General features: G+C 37.6%; 1 protein-coding gene and 1 long non-coding RNA gene across 11 annotated transcripts in view; one reads left to right on the top strand and one right to left on the bottom strand.

Moving 5' to 3' along the window:
• Positions 1-15213, top strand: part of stk33 (serine/threonine kinase 33) — a 29053-nt gene extending 13840 nt beyond the window's left edge. For all 10 annotated transcript variants that reach the window (XM_009303072.4, XM_073906877.1, XM_073906881.1 and 7 more), the window contains 12 exon segments: positions 1588-1704; positions 2313-2426; positions 2534-2638; positions 2745-2883; positions 6750-6835; positions 10734-10821; positions 11091-11166; positions 11255-11367; positions 11450-11535; positions 11683-11925; positions 13984-14082; positions 14356-15213. In XM_009303072.4, coding sequence (XP_009301347.2) covers positions 1588-1704; positions 2313-2426; positions 2534-2638; positions 2745-2883; positions 6750-6835; positions 10734-10821; positions 11091-11166; positions 11255-11367; positions 11450-11535; positions 11683-11925; positions 13984-14082; positions 14356-14574 — 1485 coding nt within the window. In that variant the 3' untranslated portion in view covers positions 14575-15213.
• The window catches only part of LOC141375373 (uncharacterized), a 129108-nt gene that overhangs the window by 74942 nt on the left and 38347 nt on the right, over positions 1-15819 (bottom strand). The window lies entirely within an intron of this gene.

Here is a 15819-nt window from a genome sequence, read left to right as displayed (position 1 = left end):
AATTGTAATTCTTAGATGTGGCTTAGTATTAATTATTATCAAAATAAAGTAAAGGTAGAACAAACAAGCAATGTGGGTTTTTTGAAAATGACCTTCCATGCAGTGTTTAACACAGCACTAAGTGAATGAAAACATCCAGCCGAGGTTTAAATCTGAAAGTGCACTGTGTTTAAATCTATTGATTCTTTAACTAAATAGTCGGCTCAGAGTCTAATAAATGAATTGTGTTGAGTTTGGATCTTTTGCCTGAACACATTGACGTTGATATGGTACATCACCAAATATGTGGTGCTGGATCTGGTAAAATGTGAACGTGCCTTTCCCTTCAGACACTAGTGGAGCATGGGGGATCAGAGGACTGATCATGACACAAAGATGTCAATCACTGTCAGGTGGAGATTCAGTATGCCACAGTATAGGCAACTTAGTGCTGTGTTTGTTCCTGTCATTTTTCAGATTTTTGATACAATAACCTACTCTGCAACGCGGGATTAGTCGGCCGTTTGCTATTAAAGGAAGGAAAAGAAAGAAGACTATTATGTATGGGATTTGTCAGACTCTGACAGGGCCTTTGTCAGTAACTGTTGCAGTTCATATGGACCAGTTTCTTATTCCTTAATATATATAACTTGTGACCGCTCTGCACGGCTTGTAATCACTTGTCTATTATAGATCAGTGCTTGTACTGTATCTCTCAGGTTAAATCTTTATGGCCATTCACATTTTGCATCCAAAACCACGTTAAAAACGCGACGTGCTTTCTTTTTTTAGCGATTTAAATGCGTTTCTGAACTCACAACCCTTTGCCTTTTGCCTTTGCTATGGCCACCATGAGCTGTTCCTCACAAGCATGGCGCAGTCAATTTTCAAAATAGTTAAACTTTCGCCACAGTGTGGATTAAAACTATACGTGTCGTTGTTATTAGTTGGGATTAGGTTTAAGAGTAGAGTAATATGCTGGTGTTTAACTGCATTGCTTTAATGGATTCCCGCATTGGGCTCACACATACTCTGTGCTGCTTCATAACATGGTGGTTGGCGTTTCCCTCTGTATCATGCTAAACCCAATCGACTAATCACAACAGACGAGGCCATCGCACCAATCACCACAGATTAGCCTCAAGCAAACGAATTGCTGTATGATTCAAATAGGAGTCGTTGGGATAATTAGGTAAAAATAAATGCATGTTATAAGACGATAAAAGTGTTTTTTGACCCTGCATGCATATCAGCATGTTGTTGGAGACCTCCAAAACCAAAATATGACCTCTTAATGCATAATCGGGGCTCTTTAAAAAAATAAATGAGTTGAAAATAAATAAACCTGGAAGGGCATTCCCTGTCTAAAACTTCCGCTGTGGCGACCTCTGATGAATAAAGGGACTAAATTGGATGAAAATTGGAAATTAATGAATAATTAACAATTATTTCAATATTAAAATAAATACTAAAACGAGTATTATAATAATAACTGTGCTTTTAATGATTATTATGCTTTTTAATATAGAATAAATGTCTTGACAAATCATTTCTGTATGTTATTTCTCAGTATGTGCAAATGACTAAACAGATTTATCTCACCTCTAGATGACACATACAAATGTTCCTGGAGCGGAAAAGAAAATGGCTTGCCAGTGGACACGTACAAACAGTGCAGAGAAGAAAGTGCCCCACACTCGTATTGAGGATGAATCCAGCATACAGGTAGAGCCCTCATGCAACCAATTGTACCTTAACTGTTTTTTCTTGCTGCGCTGAAGTCTAAATAATTTTTTTTACCTATCAGAAGTCTACTTTTTAAAATCAGTGGCAAAAGGCCACTTCTATCTTACACCAGAGCCATGGCCTTGCTCGCCCCGGCTTGACCTCTCTCCAATCTGCTAGCGCCCTCGTCAGGCCTGGAGGGAAATTACACCTCTTTATGCTGTTGATTGCCCTCGCCCTCTCAAGAGGTTTCTGACTGCTGTCTTTGCCAAATCCGCAGCAGGCAGTGCTCAGCCTTGCATGCGCAGAGATAATAATCAAGTTAATTAGACCTGAGATTGAATGAACTGCGGCAGCAACTTAATCATTTGTAACTTGATTAGAAATACTATATTCTCCCAAACTCCAGAGACTGGCAAACTTGAAAATTAAGTTCCACTTTAAGGATTCAGGTCTCAACTTAATGGAGTATAGAGAAGCTGAAAAACAAACCCACCCTCATTCTGTCCCCATTAGTCAGAGCTGGAGCGTTGTTTACTGTCACTAAAGGAGAAGGAGCGCGTATGTAATACTTCACCTAATGCAGGCCTCTTTATTTGGATACCCAGAAAATCTATTCCTTCGGGAGGAAATTAGGTCAAGGCAGCTTTGGCGTTGTCTGCGAAGCCACTCACATCGAGACGCAGAGGAAGTGGGCAATTAAGAAGGTGAACAAAGAGAAGGTAAGTGTTTGCTTGTCATGTTTCACCTGTTGACAGAGGTGATGGATGGAGAGCCTCTCGCATGGTCTTCAAGGACGGGTTAAGTGTCACGCTTTGTTTCCACACAGGCAGGCACTTCTGGTGTCAAACATCTGGAAAGAGAAGTCAGCATCATGAAACAAGTGAAACACGAGCACATCATACATCTGGAGGAAGTCTTTGAGACACCAAAGGTAAAAGCAAAAACTTCCAAGCGCCTATTGTGTCATAATTTGTGTATGCAAGGTTTCTGGTTTGATGTCAGAAATGAGAAGTGTATGTTTGTGTGCTGCTCTCCAGAGGATGTACCTCGTGACTGAGCTTTGTGAAGGAGGCGATCTAAAGGATCTCTTGCAGAAGAACAAGCACTTTACAGAGGAAGAGACCAGACACATCATCAAAAGCTTATCAGAAGCTATTGTTTATTTGCACAAAAAAGGTGACGCTTGCAAAAACCCTGCACACTCGTCAGTAGATACCTCTCAAGCCTGGTTAATACTCGACATGTTTGCTAGTTCTTTTTATTTTTTATTTTCTATTGAAACAAACTTACAAAATCCGATCTTTCTTAAAAAAGACAATATTAGTAACAATGATAATAACTGAACAGATCAGGTTAAATAATATTGTAAACACATAAAAACTGTAAAAAATTAAAATCAAAAGAGAAAAAAATAAAAAATTAAACAGAGATACATGTGAAAGTGTCACATACTGTATTTATAAGGTATAATTCACCCAAAATTGTCATGTCTATCTTGATGTAAGGATATATTCGCAGCCGCAGTTGGGCCGCGTGAGCTGGCGCAGTTTGCTTACTACCGAGAGGACGCACACGTGGCCAATAATGATGGATACTTTAGTGAACAGAACCTGCATAGGCTGTCAATAACATCTAATAAAGTTGTAAATAATATGTTCAGTGTGTTGCACAGAGCGATCGTTTGATAGTCGCGTGGGAAGTATGATTTGCATGTGTGTGTTTTTTCTCACAGTGACAGCGGCCATGGGCCGCACTCAGCAGTAAAAATGAAAACGTGCGAACATTATTTAAATGATCATATCACATTGTAAAGTTATGATTACGACAAGCTTATGATATGTTTTTTTTTATAGTGAACACAAAGTGTTGTGCATGAAAATAAATGTTTACTGGGTCAGTATAACTACTCTAACAATATAACCACTAGCCTATAATGTTGAATATAATGCAAGAGGCAATCTGATGACAAATGTCTCATATTAGCAGTGAAAGAAATGGTCTAATATGACAATATTAACTACTAATATTGATACTATACTAATATGACAAATGACAAGCATATATATCAAACACAATATTTCAACTTTAGAATTATGAAAAGTTGTATTCTGATGTCATCACTTTACTGTGGATGAACAAACAGGACATATTTGAAGTCTATTAAAGTCCACGATTTCAAGTCTATAAAAAATGTAGCATTTTAACCAACAGTAGAGCTACACAGGCCTAGTATTATTACTGCTGTTTTACCACATTTTGGAGAAATAACAATAATAACAGCCTACTCTTACTAAACTTTTTTTTTTTTTACATCTACTGAATCATGAGAAAATAGTGATCTTTAAGCAAAAAAAAAAAAAAAAAAAAAATTCAGAATTCTCATTTTAATGAGAATTGTGCAGTCCTACAGATACATAAATAACAAATACAGCAAGAGGAAAGAAGGATTTATGGATCCGTGATAATTCTAAAGAAATCGTCATAGAAATCCATGAAACTATCACTTCTTTTGTTTTTAACCAGTCTAAGAGATTTAATAAAAACATAAATTTCAATTAAAAATGTGTAAAAGAAGGCTGAGAATTCGAGAAACTTTGTTTGTGAATATTTTCCATACAAAAAAAAATAGTTAATAATGAAGTTCTCTGGTATATCGGTTTTACCTTTATAGTAATAAATAATATCTTGTACTTGAAAGGGGCAGGTGCATTCGCTAGTTCGACTGAGTGTGTGGGGCGAATTTGTCATCATTGCTATGTTTGCAGAGTTTCTGCTGGCGAGTGCACAAAATATTTTTTAAACTCGAGTGAACAGTTCGAACGCCGCCGGATTTCATTTGAGTTGAAAATGAAACACTCTGAAGAGATTTTGTCTTAAACAGGTACAGTACGCCTGTATAGACATCTTCATGCTCTGTCCATGCGTGATCATAGGGCTAACCAGATGACAAATAATTCTTGGCTAGAAATTGCAACAGCTGTTGAAAAGGCGAAACATTTTTGTAAAAATTTGGAAAAACCTGAGGCATAAGTTTGTTAAAACCAAAAAGAGTAAAGTGAACTAAAGTGGAGACCCAGGTAGTTTTAATATAACAGAATATGTTTTATCACCATTTATAGGTTTACACTGATGTATACATTACAATTTTGACTATTTAATTGTTACAAAAACTAAACTGAAGTAACAAATTATTTCTTTGACAACTGGAAAGGAGTATTTGAACCTATCGGTTTACAACTGATGCCATGTTTTTAGGCTTTATAGGTGATAATGTTCAGGAAAGTTAAACTATTATTGCCTTTTCAGCTTATAAGTAGATGACGAACTAGCTAGACAGTAATGTGCGATTGTTGAGTGGGCTAAATAAAAAATTAAAAAAGTTACTATTTTTTTAATAAGTGTACTTTATTTGGCTTTTATTTTTGCCATAATAAAAAATATATTTGTAGAGCAAGCCATGTTCTGTTATCAATAATATACATAAAACTGTCAGAGAAAACTGTCAAAAGCAAGTGATGCATCAAAGTTTGATTTAAAAAAATCTTGAATGGTTATAAAAATCTTTATTATCATTAAAATAATTTATAAAAATTCTTTCATTCATTCATACATTCATGTTCTTTTCGACTTAGTCCCTTTATTAATCTGGGGTTGCCACAGCGGAATGAACCACCAACTTATCCAGCAAATGTTTTACGCAGTGGATGCCCTTCCAGCTGCAACCCATTTCTGGGAAACATCCATACACACTCATACACTACGGACAATTTACCTACCCAATTCACCTGTACCACGTCTTTGGACTGTGGAGCACACTGGAGCACCTGAAGGAAACCCACGCGAATGCAGGGAGAACATGCAAACTTCACACAGAAACGCCAACTGACCCAGCCGAGGCTCAAACCAGCAACCTTTGTGCTGTGGAGCGACAGCACAACCTACTGTGCCATTGCGTCGCCAATTTATAAAAATAATACATTTAAAAATCTTCAATTATATTACTTATATGACGTAGTCCTGTAAACTTTCTACTTCTCTGTTTATTAGTATGATTTTATGGTCAGTTTCTTTACCGCCCCCTGTCAAGTATAAATGCCTCGTACCTTTCGTGAGGTGTGCATGCAGTCAGCAAAGGTCCACGATGCAGCACCATCCGAAAGTATAAATCAGGCTTCACGAGCCTGTGGTTGAGTTTTAGAAAGATATTGCTTATTCCTTGCCTATTATTACCTATCTCAGTGCCATCACATTTAGAGGGATGTGTACTGTAAATTAAAAATGACAATTCAAAAGTTTGAAAACATCTTTGTAGAGTCACATGCGATGGCATGGACTCCTTTGTTCTCTCAGTATCCAATAATCACCCCAATGATTGCATCCACATTAAGTTTCTCTGTCATTACGGAGAATCTGGCTTGTTTTAATAATGAGATAATAATGAACAACTGTCAGACAAAATATCAGCCCATTTTAATTGAGTCTGAGGGGTTTATTTGAAGATGGCGTTTTTTTTTTCTCTTTTTCTTCCCTTCTTGTGAAATCTGCAGTTAGTGGTAATTTAGGACGTTGCTTGGCAATGAGACACCATTACATGGGGCTAATGAGTCATTAACAACGAGCAGGGGAGGAATACTGATTAATAGGTGTGTTTTTCAACAGTCCCCGAGTGCTGGTGTGCCTTACGTTTAGAGCAGCTAATGATGCCACTAGCAATGTGTATATAGGACTGGAGTGTTTTATGAGATTGCAGTATATTAGCCTCGCACACTGATTATAATTTGATTATTTTCACATTTCTATTTAAGTATGTGCAGTTAACGTGCGAAACAGTAATGAAGAGTCATGATGTGTAGTGGGAGGACGAGGTATGCTGGGTTCACATTGTGAACTGCAGTTTAAAAGAAACTGAGCAAAACAATTCATTTGAATTGGTCATTAAAGCTTATTTAAAACTCTTACAATTCCAGCGCCTTGCGTTTTGCCACTGTGAGTAAATACAAACCCATCTCTCCCTTGCTCTGCTTCCTCTTTCTCTCTCTCAGACATTGTTCATCGTGACCTCAAACTGGAAAACATTCTTGTGAAGAGCTGTCACCAAGGCAACGATAATGATATGGTCAATATCAAGGTGAGCGAGATGGTTAAAAACTTCTACGCAGGCATGTGGGATGGCATTCAAACACGGCGGGACCTCTGGACATTCTCGTCTGTTGTTTAGTTCTCCCACTGTCCTCTTTGCCCAAACCTTTTAACTGCTTTTTAAATACTGTCTCATTACACCAGACCTCCTGCCTACCTCCTTTCATATCACATTCTCAAAGAAAATGAATCACAAGTGGCTTTTCTGAGACAAATTACCAGCCGGGGCACAGCGTGGAGCAGAATAGAGCGTTGACGGGATCCGACTGAAGCCGATACCTGGAGCGGAGGGTTGAATTAGGGCAGCGCTGTGTTATAAATCAGAGTAGAACGGGGGCCCAAAGACAGCGCTGTCCTGGCACTGTATTAAAAGCTTTTATCTGGCAGAAGGTGGTCATCTCTCCTGGATATTAATCCTGCCCGCCCCTGACGCACCAATGAAACGATATACACTCCTCATATATATTATTCATATGGCTCAGGAGCACATAGTCTGTGTGTGTGTGTGAGTAAGTGTACTGGCTGCTTTTTAGAAGACCGTTTGGGCAGTAAATATTTTAATTGAGATCTAGAAGTGAAAGAGATACAGTGAAGCGTGTCTGCAGTTCATTACTTTCAATATTCCACTAGATCAGAGTCCAATGATGAAAAGTATCAAGGAAAGAAAGAAACGTTAAAGCAATGTTGGGGAAGCTAGAACACTCTGAAACTGTAGTTTGTTAACTACAAGCTACTCATCTGGAAAAGTAGATAAGTTACTGTAAGTGGTGGAAAGAGTACCGAAAAATCATACTTACTGTATATAAAAAAAACCATCACTTTCACAAAACGTAGTGCATGTAGAGTAAAAGTATTGTAAATATTACTCAAAGTAGGAGTAAAAAGTAGCTCAAGAGTAGTGAGTATTGAGTATTAAGATGTGAACGGCTCATGCATTTACATGCAATTTGAACACGGATGTGTGTTAAAGTAACGTTCTGTAGTTCATTAGTATTTGTTTAAAGGGCTTTTGGTGGTTTCAGTCCTCATACAGTAAACATCCATCTTTTTATCAGTGACATGCAGTCTATAAAGTCTCTCGATCATTGCGTGTAAATATTTTAGACATCTTACACACTTTTAATGCTTCCAAACGGTTTGTTGGATTTATTAAGCGCCGGTGTCTTGCAGTTGTTCAGTATGATGCAATTTAGTTTCAATGTGTGATTTGAATGGACAAGAATCGCAGGACTGATAAATCTACTTTAGCCAATCCCCAGAGACTAGAAAAAAAAGTAGTAACTGTGTGTTGAAGGAAAATAGGGGATTAAAAGTACCAATACAGCGCTAAAAATATTCTCAAGGAAAAGTATAAGTATACATTTTTAAAACTACTTAGTAAAATACAAATCCTGAAAACTGGACTGACAGTTTCAATTTACTAGAACTTCTTTGCTAAGCTGCTTTGATACAATCTACATTGTAAACGCTATATAAATGAGCCTGAATTGAAAACTAAACTAATCAATTACAGTAATTTGAGTATTTGTAATTTGTTACATTACACCACTGGTTACTGTACACTTCCAAAAAAGTAGATACTTTAGCTCTACTACAAGTTACTTTTTAAGTGTAACTATTCATATTGAAGCTATTATTTTCACAAAAACATGAATAAACATTTTTTGGAGTAAACTATTTTGTACCTAAAACCAGGGCTTAATTCGTGCCGGAACAAGCCGGATGTGCATCCGGTACCTCTGAAATGCGAACCTTATTGTACCGATCCCCTTCTCACACGCACACCCCTCTCCCCACTCTTCACTTTCTTTTGCGACTCCACAACCCTCTTCACTTTCGTCTGCAAAACCTTCCTTTTCATTTTGTTTCGTTCCTGGTAACATGCTGGATTCGTTACCCCAATCTATTCTCGCAATTTACAAATTAAGCATTGCCTAAAACTGCAATACAATTATAATGTCATAGGTTAATAAAACATTACACAGTTTTCCAATTTATCAAACTGTAAAAAGTCAAAGTACAAAACTGCAAAAATGTAGAATTGCAATAAAATTGTAATTTACATAGAGTGAGCATTTTCTCAAAACAGTAACATGCCTTCAATTTAGTACGAAATTTTAATGAAGCCTTCACATCATGTTCTTAGCTGATTGACAACTGTTAGAATACGTTATGCATTCAATTTCAACTGTTGTTACTTGAAAGACCAAATAAGAGTAATACACAAATAATAAATAAAGAAATGTAAAACCATGGGATGTGCATCTGACAGAAGTATATGCCTTTAACACACATCATTCTTTCAAAATGAAAGTTTTGCATCACAAAAACACTCCATAAGCCACTGAAAACAGTATTGACAACCAGTTGAGAAACACTGATCTTACAAGGAATCAATTTCAATTAAGAAATGGGCAAATGAGGAAGAGGATTTAAGACATTTTTTGTTTGTGGATAATTTCTATAAATTTTGAGAGGATCACATGCTTATGATTGTTCACCGCTGGTCCCGCATCAGTACTGTTAAAAACCAGAGATTCTTATCTTAGTATCTTCGTCTTGTAGAATCACCCTCACCTATCCCTACTTCCCCTCCTTTCTAGATGGGCAATACAGCGGCCCATTGATTAGCACTGTTGCCTTACAGCAAGAATTTCACTGGTTAAAGTCCCAACTAAGCCAGTTGACATTTCTGTGCTGAGTTTGCTAGTTCTCCCCGATCTTAGCAAGCCATATATCTCTCCTTAGCCATCCCTATATCTGTCATTAGCCAGAAATAAATCAGGGGAGTTCATCGCAATCTACCTAAGGTCAAACTCCCCTCTCGCCCTGCTAACAGGATTGAGCCCAGGGCTCGAGGATCTCATAAGTTCAGGGGACTCCTGGGACAGCATGCCAAACAAGCTTTATTATCTTGAAATATATATTATTCATTTTTATTTTTGGGATTAGACTAAAGACAAATAATATCTTTCAAGTTGAAGAGTTGTTTCATTGATTGTGATTCATTTTAATAATTATGTAAATCCAAATGAAACTTTTGTGAGATTTTACATGTAAAAAACATGTGAGTCAAAGTTTCCTCACTTTTCTGATAGAAAGAACAAGTAACTGCAATATCAGTACAATTGGGATTGCATTGACCGGGTTTATTTTGTGTAGAATTTTAAAACGAATTTCCTTTGCTTTGCTTGGGATTATATATTTTTATGGGAGAAGCCATGTTCTTCTCCAATCAATATCTTGTATTAGCTAAGCTTCTTGTAACTACCCAGGTAGCAAAGAATTCTGGCCCAGGTTTGGCAGAAAGCTGCCACAGCAGGCATTCATCCGGCACTGGCATATAGCATGTGGGCCAAACACGGCCCGGGTTTGGCAGAAGTGGCACCGTCTTTAAGGAGGCACACAAGATTTGGGTCTGATGTAAAATTTTGTATTTGGCCCAGATGTTAAAAATCGATATGTGGGCCATGCAAGTTTGGCCTGTCTTGACCCACAATTAAAATACATTAAAATTATTTTTGAGTAAAGAAAAAATTCTACCAATTAGGGTCACTTTGAGAAAAAGCATGCCCATAGTGTGCCTAAAGTGCAATGCTTCACGGTTTATCAATTTCATTGCAATCACGACATGCCAACCCATCTGGTCCAGTTCAGGCCCAGTTATGAGTTATTAACTTGGCTGAGACTTGACCCAGATATGGTTCATGTTTGGCCCTTTCCTGAAAGCCAGACTTGGTCCAGACATTTACTGTAATTAACTGCGGCATGTGGGCCAAGCAAAACCAGATTGTGTGGCTCAGAGAAATTTTGCTATCTGGGTAGCTACTCCACAACACTACATTCCATGTTTTCTGATCTGTTTTTTTCATCCTCTCCTTTCTCAGGTCACAGATTTCGGACTCTCTGTGCAGAAAGGTGGTGTAGGCAGTGAAAACATGCTGCAGGCCACCTGCGGGACGCCTATCTACATGGGTAATTCACATACTGTAATGCATACATTTACATGTTCCATTTACTTGTGATTTGATGAGTTACTATGGGGGTGGGGTGTTAATAAATTGAACGAAAGGCTGATTAAAATGAGCGGTAAAGAGGAGATGACCTAATTTAAGTGATGTGGAGCTGTTAACATTTGAGAAGGAGTAGAGGCTGAAAGCTGTCAGCGGCGTCGCGCATCAGATATCAAACATTACACCAGCCTCAAATATCTTTCATTATTGACACGTGAACTTTCCTTTCAGCTCCTGAGGTGGTTAACGGTCACCAGTATAGCCAACAGTGTGACTTGTGGAGCATCGGCGTGATCATGTACATGCTGTAAGAAGATCTCTGCTGTTTATTTTTCCTTCTCATACACACATTTAATAATGAAATGTGCATAAAGTGTGTGTGTCCCTATTTTCAGGTTGTGTGGAGAGCCTCCTTTTGGATCTAGCTCTAAGGAGAGGCTTTCTGAGATGATCATGAAAGGAGAGCTCACCTTCTCCGGCCCTGTGTGGAACACCATTAGTGATGCAGGTTATAATCGCATCTTATATCCAGTGTTCATTATTATTGCAGTCTAACCAGTGAAGTAACTTCTGTCTGCTCTGTCTTGCAGCCAAAAATGTAATCCGGTGTTTGTTGAAGGTTGACCCAGCTCACCGCATCACAGCCAATGAGCTGCTAGATAACCCTTGGATTTCAGTAAGAGAACTTCATTACTCTTTTCCTCTGTTAAAATGAGGTCATGAATATTATAGATTCAGAAAACAGCTAATTAGCTCTCTTCAGTTTGATGGATGACTAAATGAGCAGCCTGTCAGAAAGAATGAAACTCTTGTGTGTTCAAAGGGAGACACCTCAACCGCTGTTACACGTACAAACGTCTTAGAGATGATGCGTCAGTTCCGGAACGCTCCAGAGGACGAGGTGATTGGGGAGACGAGCGAGGGACTGCACAGCCTCTCTCTCTCCTCCTCTCAGGACAAAGGGTCAGGGCCGAGAACATCTCAAGAACTCTCAGTAACCCCAGCTACTTCAGAGGACGTCACAGACAGCAGCAACAGCAGTAAACCCTCTACTCCAAACAAGAAGGTAATAAAACAAAACAAATTGTTCAGGTAATTCATGAAAAGGATATTATCATTCAAAAATAGCTCTTACTAGTCATTTTTAGACTCATCATTTCAATGACCAAGCATTTCAGTATGATCAGCCATTAAAAACATTCTGCTGTTAATAATACCGTTCAGGCCAGATTTATTAACAATATGGGAAAATATGATTTTACAATTAGGGCCGTCTTTCATGTCTGTCTTTTATTTGTAAAAAAAAAAAAAAAAAGGAAACATTGTGATGCAATTTCCATTTCAGGGTATCCGCGTAGTCTTAAAAAGTCTTAAAATGTCTAAAATCTCAAAAGTTAAATTTTAGGCCTTAAAAAGTCTTATATCTACTCACTTATTTTGTTGTAGGTCATCTTACATCTTTTTTTTTACTTTTCCTTTGTTTATTTATAGCAGGGGTCTCAAACTGCCAGCCATCTGCTGGGCCATTTGCGCCCCCTGTCCGGTCTGCAACTGACGTCAAAAATAGAACGAGATTCGGCCCAACAAAACACGTTTTTGAATCTTTGTCATACTTGTATAGTAGCATATAGCCTTTTGTGGTTTTGACCCCCTCACCTACTGGACATTTAAAGTACTGTACGGTATATTAGGGTTACTTTCATTTTCTCTCAGCGTGTGGACAATAGTAACACACATGCAGATTATTTTTAGGGCTTCTACTTCTAGGCTCAATTTTTGTAAATATTCAAGGGTCATTTGATTATAATCAGTTTTATACCACCTGTATTTTTGTTGTACAAACACTTCTCCATGGCTTAAACGTTATGCTGGTGGTGGTGTAAATATGATCATTTTGCTAATATTCGATTCAAATTGTCTCATTAATAGATTTTTCTAATATGCATATTAAGATTGGTATAAAAATGTGCATTAGTAAAATTTTACTGCTGGCTGAATTGAACATGTTAAAGTGAATGTGAATATATACATACTGTTCTCCTCTTTGTACAACACGAAACAAAAAGGAGGAGCTTTGATACTGTGAATGTCTGAGGACATCAATACATCAGGTTTCCACTTTTTTCTATTGCTTGAATGTTAAAGCGGCCCTCCTATGAATTGTCAGTCACTGATATGGCACCCCGCCAATTTGAGTTTGAGACCCCTGATGTATAGCTACCCAATCTGGCCATTACAACCCATACAATCACCAACAATCCATCTCAATAAAAAATGTATCTTTTTATTTTTAACATAGCATTTGATTACTGCTCAGGATACTGACCTGACCTACATATTTTTTTATTTTAAAATTATTATTATTGTAAGCTGAATTAATGGGCAGCTATGTTTTGTTTTATTCTTAGTAAGGGTTATAAGGTTTGTGAATGGATAAATTTGAAAATTAATAAAACAAATACATTTATTATTATTGCATTATTTAATTTATTCAATTTCGATAATTGTTTCATTATCAAACTTAATTTTAATAATTTGAAATACTTGATCAGTAACTCAATTTTTTCTGATTTGGCATTAGAAAGCTAGATTAGCAAACACATCAGGGCAGTAATGAAATGCAAAGAAGAAAAATAATAATTTAATAATAATAATAATAATAATAATAATAATAATAATAATAATAAGAAGAAGAAGAAGAAGAAGAAGAAGAAGAAAAAAGAAGAAGAAGAAGAAGAAGAAGAACAACAACAACAACAACAACAAAAACAACAACAACAACAACAACAAAAAGTATTCATAAAAAAGCTTAACAATCAAAATATGGTGTGACCATTTCATAAAAGCACTAAGGCATTCAACACTGGAAATTTTAAATACTAATGGCTAACAACAGCTTTCAGGTCCCTATGTTCACCAGAGAACACATAGTATTTGTGTACTATATTGCTTAAAAAATAAGTTTTGTAGGGTTTGGTCTTTCTGTTTGTAAGCAGACAGAAGGCTGCACTTGTATGATGCCAAATATTAAGATAGCACGCATGTGGATCTTTTTTTCTTGAAAAACTAAAGTCTCTCAAACCAATGTTGTTTTTCACATGTGGTCTATATTTATTTCCCATAGCCTCTGAAGAAAAAACTATCAGCCTCATCATCTAATGGCGTTAAGAAGACTGTGTCTAGTACAAAGGCCTGCAGCACTCTTAATTCATCCACCACACAGGTCAGTCATTCACTTTATTGAGCTTGCAACTGCTTTGCATTTAATTTTCTAAAATACTTGTGTTCAGGAAGATGTTTTATACTCCTACAAAAGGGTATGCAAAAGAAATCCTGGCTATCTCATAGCGTAAATGATAAAAAAAAACAATATTGCTATTCTGTAAACGGCCACTAGATGGTGCCAAGACAACCCTTCTCCAGCATCAACATGCAGCTCTTTCCAATAGTGTTGCACTTACAGTATAAAATGAATGAGAGTGTCTTATCTCCGCAGTCCCACACAGGTAACAAACCCTCTGCTCAGCCAAGCACAAAAAGCTACAGCAAGGCCTCTTCCATCTTGGGATCCAGTCTCAAACCATCATCATCAGAAGCACCCGCTGCAGCATCCAACTCAAGCAGGCGAGAAAGCTCGTCCCCACGTCCCACCACCACTTCCATCCACCGTTCCACCAATCCAGCTTTTGGCTTCCGGGCTAAAAAGCGCAGTTAGAACTCAGCGGTGAGACTGGTTGAGTGGTTGCATTCAGTGCCAAAGGTGAGGAATTCCAGTGGGCCATAGTGGGCCCACTGGATACACAAATGACTCTTTAAGCCAGACCAGTTTCAGAAGTAAAATTGTTCTTCGTCCAATAGTCTCTATTTTAGGATGGATATTGCCCACCTTCTTTAAGGATGTGCTATTTTTTGTTGTTGGTTGCTGCTTTATTTTCATGGACATTGGACAGATTTGTGGTATCTAACATAAGCTGCGCTAGTCATCTTGAAGCACATTGGAATTGTGATGGAATAAATTCTCTATAGAGAATAAAGGAAGGGTATATATGTTTATGAAGTACTGTGAATAATGTATTGACTGTCGAACAGGGTTTAATAGCTTTAGCTCTGTGTTTTGCTAAACTAAATAGGCAATAACAGAGTCATTTGATGCAATATTCATATAGAATTTACCATTCAACACTATCAGACTAAAGCTAATGCCACAAGAGTACATGTAACAGCTATCCTAAGGAACTTCCAGTTATTAGTCTATTTTACAAACATTGGTCATCTTTTGCCAAATCACATCAGGTAGTTGTTGAATGAATAATTATTATTTTTTTGTCATAAATTAAAGAAAAAAGCACATTAACTATTGTTGCATTGCATATTCATTTTCAGTGTGAATACAGTATTTCTGGCCCATTAAAGGACTACAGATTTCTTCCTGCAGGTGTTGGATGAGCAGAATGCTTGTATCACAAATAAATAAGTCAGGGGGCGATGGGACTTTAATGTTAGCCGTATGCTATGACTGTGAGCGGTGGGGCGCCAAGTGGTTAGACACCATGAAGAGAGCAGGATTGGGAGTCAAAGTGCAGGGTCTCTAATCTTGTTGAGAGCAGCAGGGTATACTGTGAGTACTGCAGCACTCCTGCACTGGTCTCTCTGCCGAAGAGAGAATAATCCCCAAGATGGATACAATATTAAAATAGTCAAGCAGAACTCACACAGAGTGTATTACAATCCTCCTATTTGCATGTGGATATGCGTGAGCGTGTGTTTGTGTTCATGGGAATTTCATACAGAAGAGCGAAGGCCTCATTCATTCATTTTATTTTCGGCTTAGTCCCTTTATTAATCAGGGGTTGCCACAGCGGATTGAATCACTAACTTATCCAGCATATGTTTTACACAAGGGATGCATTTCTAGCTGCAAGCCAACACTGAGAAACATTTATGCTCTCTTACATTCACA

This window comes from Danio rerio, chromosome 7 (genome assembly GCF_049306965.1).
Source record: "Danio rerio strain Tuebingen ecotype United States chromosome 7, GRCz12tu, whole genome shotgun sequence".
NCBI lineage: Eukaryota > Metazoa > Chordata > Actinopteri > Cypriniformes > Danionidae > Danio > Danio rerio.
This window is presented reverse-complemented; position numbering and strand designations above follow the sequence as displayed.